At 42.0% G+C, this 9,351-nt stretch overlaps 2 protein-coding genes across 2 annotated transcripts in view; one reads left to right on the top strand and one right to left on the bottom strand.

Annotated features, from left to right (window-relative positions):
- Window positions 1–2,723, bottom strand: part of LOC119408736 (alcohol dehydrogenase class-3-like) — a 4,469-nt gene extending 1,746 nt beyond the window's left edge. The window contains exons 1-5 of the mRNA XM_037675576.1: window positions 2,702–2,723; window positions 2,491–2,592; window positions 1,677–1,827; window positions 1,484–1,571; window positions 1,180–1,399 (exon numbers count right to left, since the gene is read on the bottom strand). Of these exons, the coding sequence (XP_037531504.1) occupies window positions 1,180–1,399; window positions 1,484–1,571; window positions 1,677–1,827; window positions 2,491–2,592; window positions 2,702–2,719 (579 nt within the window). The 5' untranslated portion in view covers window positions 2,720–2,723. The remainder of the gene's footprint in view (window positions 1–1,179; window positions 1,400–1,483; window positions 1,572–1,676; window positions 1,828–2,490; window positions 2,593–2,701) is intronic.
- Window positions 2,724–2,925: 202 nt separating this feature from the next.
- On the top strand, window positions 2,926–8,498 carry gar1 (GAR1 homolog, ribonucleoprotein). Its single transcript, XM_037675142.1, has 7 exons — window positions 2,926–2,993; window positions 3,850–4,014; window positions 6,467–6,621; window positions 6,718–6,777; window positions 6,857–6,977; window positions 7,130–7,267; window positions 8,110–8,498. The coding sequence occupies exons 2-7, from the start codon at window positions 3,861–3,863 to the stop codon at window positions 8,118–8,120; spliced, it is 639 nt and encodes a 212-aa protein (XP_037531070.1). The 5' UTR covers window positions 2,926–2,993; window positions 3,850–3,860; the 3' UTR covers window positions 8,121–8,498.
- The last annotated feature ends 853 nt before the right edge of the window (window positions 8,499–9,351 follow it).

Genomic DNA, 9,351 nt, shown 5'->3' with positions numbered 1-9,351 from the left:
TGATATTGTTTATCTTATTTCTTATATATTGTATTGTTTATTAACATGTTTTTTTTTTTCATTTACCTTTATTTATCCAGGTTAGTCTCATTGAGCCACGAGAACTCATTTTCAAGAGAGACCTGTTTAGGAGCAGATGGGGGTTAAGGGCCTTGCTCATGGGCCCAGAGTGGGGCAAATGAGGGTGGGGGCAGGTGTGAGTACTTCACCTACCCCACCCACATTTTTGATGTCGTCTGTACTGGGGCTTGAACGGGCGATCTTCCGATCACAGGCTCACCTTCTCTAACCTCTGCGCCACCACTCCCATATATATATGGAGTTCAATTCCAGTCGAGAAACTCATCTACAAAACTAGAGACATTCACTTGAGTCCATCAGTGATGGGGAACATGGACATTCTGCTTGTTGACAACTGAGTTTCTTCAGGATGGTAGAGAGACATGAAGGTGAAGCTGCTGCCACCTACTGGACGCATTTTACAACTACAGTCCAGTCAACAAGTACTGTGTATGTGTAGTGGTTAGAAAATTGTTTCAGTAAAAAAAAAAAAAAACATTAAGAAAAATATTGTTTTGTATTAGTTGGCTAAAATTGTATTTGGTTCATGGTAATATTTGGCAAATGTAAATGGAAAAAAAAAAACCATAATCAATTACTCAGTTGAAGAAAATCTAATGGGAATAAGATGCACTCTGATCGATTCTAAATATCTATGATCAGTTTTTCTGTTCTTGCAGTTCAAGGGTCACAGAATGATGCAGTAGAATAATAATACATCTTAAATACATTTTCTTTAATGTTACTTTTCTGAATATAATTGTTTATAGACTTTAGAGAGTGATACAACTTCAAAGTTTATGTCTTGAGAGTTTTATTTACTGATCGTGTCTCTATTAGTCATGTCTAAACTAACACAGGTGACACGTGTTGCTTCTGCTCACCCGTGACAGAAGTAACACTGTGTCTTTGTCTCACCTTTCCCCTTTACAGGGGTACAACACAAATACTGTCGTCAACAAATACTTCTACACATGTTATATACGTGTGCATATATACATATATATATGCTTCATAATCCATTTTGTCCTGACTGTAAGCTCTGAGCACAGAACAACCTTAAGGTTCACATTAGTACTGTAAAAAATGAAAGTTACAAGGTTTGAACCAGACTCTCACCTGGCCTGTGTTAAGAGCAGCGCCGTAGCCCGTGGACACGCCACAGCCCAGCAGACACACTTTATCCAGCGGAGCGTCACATCTGATTTTTGTAACAGACGTGTCAGGAACCACCGTGTACTGACAGAAGGAGCTGACCCCGAGGAACTGATAGACCTGCTGCCCTTTGCAGGAGATCCTGCTGGTGCCATCAGCCAGCACGCCAGACTGCATGTTTTCCCTAAAGGCCACATTATGATCAGTGAGAAGAGACCACGAACGCAACACAAAGCATGCGACCGTCTGCATGCACCCATGAAATCACCAGTTTGTCTTGCAGAGGTTTGTGGTGGAACTCCGACACCGGGGGCACTTTCTGCAGTACGGCAGAAAAAGAGGGATGACTTTATCCCCTGAGAACAAAACAAATGCAACAAACGGTCACGCTCCTGCAGAAAAGAGAAGAAGAAACTTGAAATGTCACCGTCATGTTTTGTGAACTGCGCAGTAAAACTCACCCGGGCAGAACTCGGTGACTTCTGGGCCAACGCTCTCCACTACTCCTGCAGCTTCGTGGCCGAGAACCAAAGGGAAGCGTCTCAGAACCGTCCCCGTCCCAGCCTCGTACAGGTACTCCCAGTCTGTGTGACACACCCCCGAGGCAACGACCTGCGCCAAGAACACTCACTTCACTTCACTTTCGTCTGTAGCACCAAGTCACAACAGAAGTCAGCTCAGGCCACTGAACAGAAGCATGGAGACATCAAATAATCCTTTCACATCATTCATCTGAGGAGCAGACACTGAAATACATGCTGAACCTGAGACGCACAAGCTGGAGCTTCTGAAGCACTGAATCAGTCTGGAGCAGTGCTTCGAAGCCTTTCGTACGACAGGAGCATCGACGAACAGACAATAAGGAAGACGTGGTTTTACCATTTTAACCCATCCCACTGTTTTTATTACGTGCGCCGTCGAACAGAATCTGTTAAACATGGGAAACATTTTTACTGAAATCTTTAGGACAGTTTTTCTGTTGCGCCAACAGTTTGTTCACTTCCTGCTTTGTTTTGAGCAAAGTAGGAAGGAAATGACAGCTTGCTTCAAACTGCAACAACATGTGCGTTGAAATATGGCGTTTCAGTAAAAGTAGTTATTCTTAGAAAGAAACTGTTGTTTGTAGTTGAAGCAGTTTAACAAAGCACGTGTGGAGACAGTCTCTGAATGAGAACTTGATCTGTTCCTGGAAGTTTGATCACCCGGACCGACTCCAAAAACATCTGGACACGAGGCTGTGATGAAAAGTGTCCACGTGTTGGACATGATGTTCACCTTGATCCGGACTTCATGGGCTTTAGGGGGGGCCACATCCACCTCGATGACAGACAGGGGCCTCCTGGGCTCCCAAGCAACAGCTGCTCTGCATCTGATCACCTGGAAAAATTAAACTCATTCAGAAACTGGTGAAAATTAAATATCCAAGAGGCTGAATGAGGATCAGCATGAACACACAAAAACGAGCTCCTGATAAACGTGTTCGTACCTGGCCAGCTGTCGCCATTCTTAAACAGCTCACCTGTAATTAATTCATCAAGCGATGTTTAGATCTGCTTCAACTACCAAGTCATTCTGAGGAGACTTGTTGTCCCAATCATAGCTCAAACTTTACTCACCGACTCTAACAGATACGATCCGCTGTATCAAAGCGATGTTTGCGTCCTCTTTAAACCGTTACACACTTTACGACACTTCCCGACAATCGTCACCGCCTTTACGGCAGACGCTGCTCACACGTGTTGACAGTCGTCGGTGGTCGATAGCAACCAGCTGGACGGGTAAATAATTAGTTTCACTCGTATTTAAAATGTGTCTCATACAACTCAGTGTTTGTATTTTGATTCGAACATAAGTTTTATGGAGTTCTGTTATAAAAAAGTGCAAAAAAAGATAAATTTTAACGCCGGACATGAGCTAACTTTAGCAACAGCTAGCTACTGCTGGTTAGCCCATTCACGATGTTGTGAGCAACTTTCAGTGTTCGGACACTTGGCCTGTTTTGATGGTTAACACAGCACCTTACAGCGTGTTTCATGTAGAAGGCATGTTTAAAGTCGCATGAAGAAATAGGAGTACACATCCATCATACTTCAAAAGGTCTCCAGTTAATTCATGCACTTTAAAAATAGCTTGCCGTCATTTTTGCATCATGTTTGCTCAACATGTTTTCCGTAGATAAGTTTGTGCTCACATAAACTCGAGTTCAAATTAAAGTTTGCAGATGTGAAAGCCTTGGCTTATGACAGATGAGAATCATAAAGGTCTAAGTGTGATAACAGAAAGGCTGGATCACAGTTTATTAGTTGATAACAGAATATTTTTAGGTGATCAGACTCAATATTACTGTCAAGTTCAGGTTGTTGGTTAAAATGTCACCTGGGCTTTTAGCAGGTGAAAAGTCTGAGATCATTTCAAGAACCTGACTAGAGACGCATGTGAACTCATGTGTTTCACCTCATTTAGCTGAAGACAATGTAAAGACATCCACGTTCTGGTGTCAGTCAGGTAGGACTCACCTGTCTTTAAGGTTAGACAAAGGTTTTTATTACTAACAACATAGGTCCTTGTTATTGTCGTAATTAAAAAATACTGTAGTTAAACTGTTTTGTGATGCTTGGACTGTTTTTGCCACAGATTCAGGGAACATGTCTTTTAGAGGAGGTGGACGAGGCGGTGGAAGAGGTGGAGGCTTCAACAGAGGTGGAGGATTCAGAGGCGGTGGTGGAGGATTCGGACGGGGAGGTGGGAGAGGAGGTTACAACAGACAGCAGGACTTCGGTCCTCCGGAGTACGTCGTCGGTAAGCTTATAAATTAAATCGTTTGGCCATTTGTTGTAATTTTTATTTGTGTCGCTTCAATAAGAGGCGTGGACCAAAGTGCTTTACAACTTGGTCAAACTAAAATTTAAAAAAGAACAAGGAATTACACGAGATCTTGTGTCACTAAGGAACCGGAGAATAAAAAACAGAAAAGACGATCAGCTCTAAATGGTTCTTAGACTCTGCCCGAATCAAACGCCAGGGGAATAAGATGGGACTTGAACAAAGATTTAAAAGTCTCCACCGTCTTAGCAGCCTTTAATTGATCAGGTAAATCAATCAACTTTATTTATACTGAACAAAAATATAAATGCAACACTTTTGTTTTTGCTCCAGCTGAACTCAAAGGTCAAAAACTTTCTACGTACACAAAATACTTTTTCTCTCAACTATTGTTCAGTAATTTGTGTAAATGTGTGTTAGTGAGACGATCCGTCCACCTGACAGATGTGGCACATCCAGATGCTGATCAGACAGCATGATTACTGCACAGGTGAGCCTTAGGCTGACCACAACAAAAGGCCACCCTAAAATGTGCTGTTTCATCACACAGCACAACGACGTGCACGTTGCAGGTTCTGAGCGTGCAGTTTGCTGCAGGAACGTCCACCAGAGCTGTTGTCGTGAACTGAATGTTCGTTCCTCGACCATGAGCCGTCTCCAGAGACCTTTCACAGAAAACGGGCAACGCTCTCAATAAACTCGGGGTTAAGTGACGTTGTCATTTTGTCTGCCGGCAGTGGATGTAGCCTCGGCTCTCAGTAACCAGCCCCCTCCTCTCGCTCTGGCCATAATTGTCCCACTCATTGTGAACATCAAATATAAAAAACAAATCATGTAGAATATTAAATTAATCCAAATAGTAACAGATTCCACAACAGTCCAGATTCTGTGAATCTGTGCGTATCACTGAAATCACGGGGCGCTACACACTAGAAGTGGTGTTAACAAGTTAAAAGATAAAAGCTGAAGCCCTAGTACATCAGAGGACATCATCATTATTAACCTTTATTTAAGCAGGTAAGTCCCACTGAGATCACAGATTATTTTGTAAAGGAGGTCTGGACCTGAAGCAGACCAACATGCATGTTTTTGATCTGTGGGAGGAAACGAGTACCTGGAGAAAACCCACGCAGCACGAGAAGAACTTGCAAACTCCACACAGAAAGACCCCAGGTCCAAGCCGGGATTGAACCCAGGACCTTCTTGCTGTGAGGCAACAGTGCAAACCACTGATCCATCGTGTTGCCGTGGCAGAAGACCCAGCACAGACCGTTTCAAACAGGATGTTGGTGTTTCTGACCACAAACCTGGCGCAGATACTGGGGAGAAGCTCGGCGGGCTGCACAGTCCGGAGCTCTAGTTTGCTGCTTCGGTGCAAAGCCTGGACATCAGGTGCTTTTAGACAGAAAATACAACTAAAGTCCTTAGGATTGATTGTTGAAAAAGTACCAAATGTCTTAAACTTGATGACATCACATTTAATGAAACGGCTTATTGCAGGTTGTTTATTTTGTTTAATTTTGTCACAATACCATAAATTTCAAGTTATTCTTATGAACTTAGTGTGTGTGCAGAATTTTGTACTTGAATAAATCCAGTTTGCTCCTTATCAGAGCAGTTGTAAAGGATCAGTCTCTAAGACCTATATCTGATTTTTTTTTGTCACAGTCTGAATGTGACAAATCAGATTTTTGTCATACGTGTTACTGAATCAGATTCATATCTGATTCTTTTCAAAGCGACTGCAGTCTGAAGGTCGTGTCACATTTCATCCGACTTGTATGTCAGGGAGGTGGGGGTGAGCGGATCGATCCAAGCTTTAATAATATTAATATCAACCTTGTGCAGTTTAGATCTTGGAGCGCTGCACGTCTTCAGCTTCAGTACAGAAGTCCAGTTGTTTCATCTTTGTTCTTTTAATTTCCCATGTCCTGCATGACTGAACCTACAGAAACAAATGATATCAATGTTAGTATTGGACCGTATCGAAACTCATGTGATGGGATCAATACTTGAGTTTGTTTCTTCCTTCTGTACGTCACGCCCAGTTCAAAATGCAACGCTGAGTCCGAGTATCTGTCAAGATTAAATTTAAACACAGACCAAATGATCATATTCAATAATTTAATTTGTTCTAATTGCTCTAAAACTTCGTAATGTTAAATGTTCATTTAGCACAGCGTGCTGCGTGTGACACGTTTTCTTCTGCACGTGCGATTCACTGCACACAGTTCACACGAGGAGCATTTTAATGATAATGTGAACGGCCGTGTAGAAAAATGGGATCCGAGTAAAAAAAATTGTAATTGAGCTTTAAGACCTGCAGCCTGAACGAAGCCGTGCAGATTTGTTTTAGTCCAGGCTGAATTTATGTTAGTCCCAGTAAGTATGGTTAACTTTAGTCTCTCCCTGTGTTTTCGTTCTGCAGCGCTTGGAGAGTTCATGCACCCGTGTGAAGATGACATTGTGTGTAAATGTACAACGGAGGAAAACAAAGTTCCATATTTCAATGCTCCCGTGTATTTGGAAAACAAGGAGCAGATCGGAAAAGTGGACGAGATATTCGGCCAACTGAGGGAATTTGTATCTTTTCTGTTGCCCTCGTTTGTGTCTCTGCACCTCTGAGATAAAAATGTGATGCACTGAAGGAAACTAAGCGTCCTTAACCAACACGTGCAGTATTTTTCAGTCAAACTCACAGAAAACATGAAGGCGTCGTCATTCAAGAAGCTGCAAAAGGTAAAAGAACGTTCAGACAGTTTGAAACATCCATAACAAGATGTATTTGAGGTCTGAGTGCAAACTCCACCTTTTTCAGTTTTACATCGATCCCATGAAGCTCCTCCCGTTACAAAGATTCCTTCCTAGGCCGCCAGGAGAAAAGGGGCCTCCAAGAGGAGGCAGAGGGAGAGGTGGTGGTCGTGGAGGTGGTCGTGGAGGTGACGTTCTTCTTGGTTTCTACATCTGGTCCATCGTTCGTTTGACGCTTGTGCTTTGCTGCTTCTTGGTTGTTGCTGCAGCTTGAAAACTCAAATCCTTCACTTTTTGAAAGAGCAGCCTGTGAAAAGTGATCGATCTTCTTTAATATCAGGCGGCTTTCGAGGCGGCAGAGGCGGAGGGGGTCGCGGCGGAGGTTTTGGAGGAGGCCGTGGAGGAGGAGGATTTGGAGGTGGACGTGGTGGAGGAGGCTTCAGAGGAAGAGGAGGTGGTGGAGGACGTGGATTCAGAGGTAAACACGTTTGTATGTAACAGTTTCAGGACCAAAAGACGCTACTTTTTTCTTAGACTGAACAAGCGGCTTATACAATGCTGCTGCTAATTTATGGAATTTTATTTATTTATTTCTTCATTTATTTATTCATTCATTTATTTATTTAGCCTAACGAGCTTCCTGCAGTCAAAACATGTAGCCTCAACACACCCGGGCACTCGCAGAGCTGCCAAGTACACGTGTCTTGAGGGTGGGGGGTGTCCTCGTGACTCACTGAGACGACCTGTATAAATAAAGTTAAATCAAATCTGGCTAATATAATTATCAAACAGGCCACAGTTTCCCCCTCCCTGGGGGCACATCGAAGCATTTGCAGCCACTCAAGACGAGTGAATGGTGCGTTAACGTGGCGGTCTGGATGAGGAGCAGCAGGAAATGTTTGACCACAACGAGCCGCGTGCAAAGAGCAACTGTTGCTCCGGTCTGCAGGGGATCCTGACACCAGTGTCCAAAAATCCTCACAAATCCAACAATGTTCAGTCAGGTCATCTGAACGGTCACTTTTTTTTTGTTGAGACCTTTCATCCAAAGGACTTCTTCAGTCTGAAGAGATGATATATATTGATTATACGCATTTGATTAAAAGTAAAAAAAGAAACATTCTGTGTAACGATGTGAACACCCGCAGCTTGTAGACGAGCGCGGCCTATATATGTATAAATTATTATTTTTATTCAGTGGGCGTGGCTTATATTCAGGTGTGCTCAATAGTCTGGAGACGAGGGTGCTTGGTGTGAGTCCCAGTGATCTCTTGTGTTGAGCGCTCGCTCTGTTCTCCTCCTTGTGTTTGCCTCCTGCAGGTGGAAGATGATCAGACTCTGAGCTGGAGTGGACGCCTCGTCATCGTCATCGTTGCGCTCTGTGAGATCCTGACCAGAAAGACTCGGACTCGCTTTATGAACTTCAATGTTTTTTTTTCTTGATTTACTTTTGTACCAGTTTTGGATAAGTAATTAATTTTAACTATTTAATTTTAAAGGTTAAATTGTGTGTTTGTTTAGGACATGGAGAAGTCATTTTTGTCCATGTTGGAGCATTGATGAGTCAGTTAAACATAAAAAAACTTTTTATACTCATTTAAGCTAGAATATGTGACATTTTTAAATTACAGGTGCAGGAAACCCAGTCACAAACCCCCACTAACGGCTTTCTTTAGCTGCGTAAGGCGTTTTATCACTCAAGTTGTAATATCTCCATTAAAAATGTATTTTTGTTAAAGACCTTTATTAAATGGTTCTGTTAAACTGTGGGTGTGTTTTTATTGTGTGGGCTAATAAGTTTTGACATATTAAGATGAAAACAAAGCTCATTTACAGTATTATTCAGAAAATAATTAAATGCATCTGATAAGAACCTGAATTTGCTGAAACGTTTGGGAACTGAATTTTTGACTTTGTGCAGCTTTCTTGAAACCAGTGACCGTCTTCAGAAATACTTTGCCTTTTTATGCAGTTATTTTGTGACGTACAAAAAGTGAATCGCAGTCTTATAAGCTATATGTTGAATAAATAATCTAAGAAGTTGTTCTTAAAAGATTAGACAATGTTTCAGAAAAATTCAGTTTTATTTAAATAATGGGTGGTTGGAGCCAGAACAGACCTGGGGGTGTTACGAGATGTTTTATCTAAAATGTTACGACTGATTCAAATTAAGAGACACGTGTAAATGTCTTTTAGACTTTAATGAACAGCCATCACATCCTTTAAATACTGAAGTTTCACTAATCCCTGTTTGATTTAAATTAAATAGATTAAAAGGTGAATTATCTTTTTCACTGAGGTTGAGTATTTGATCTAATAAAACATCTAAAAAAGTTAAATCTGGTCCTCTGGACATTCAAAAAAACAAAACAAAGCAAAACAACAAAAAAAGGTAGAAACGTTTCGTCTCTCATCCGAGAGACTTCCTCAGTCTGAGGAATGAGAGACTTCCTCAGTCTGAGGAATGAGAGACTTCCTCAGTCTGAGGAGCTGTTTTCAGCTCAGTCTCTTAAACACTCTGCGAAGGTGCTATTTAAGAGACTGAGCTGAATACAGCTCCTC

The sequence above is a fragment of the Nematolebias whitei genome, chromosome 4, assembly GCF_014905685.2.
Source record: "Nematolebias whitei isolate Nwh7 chromosome 4, NemWhi1, whole genome shotgun sequence".
In the NCBI taxonomy this organism is placed as follows: Eukaryota; Metazoa; Chordata; class Actinopteri; order Cyprinodontiformes; family Rivulidae; genus Nematolebias; species Nematolebias whitei.
This window is presented reverse-complemented; position numbering and strand designations above follow the sequence as displayed.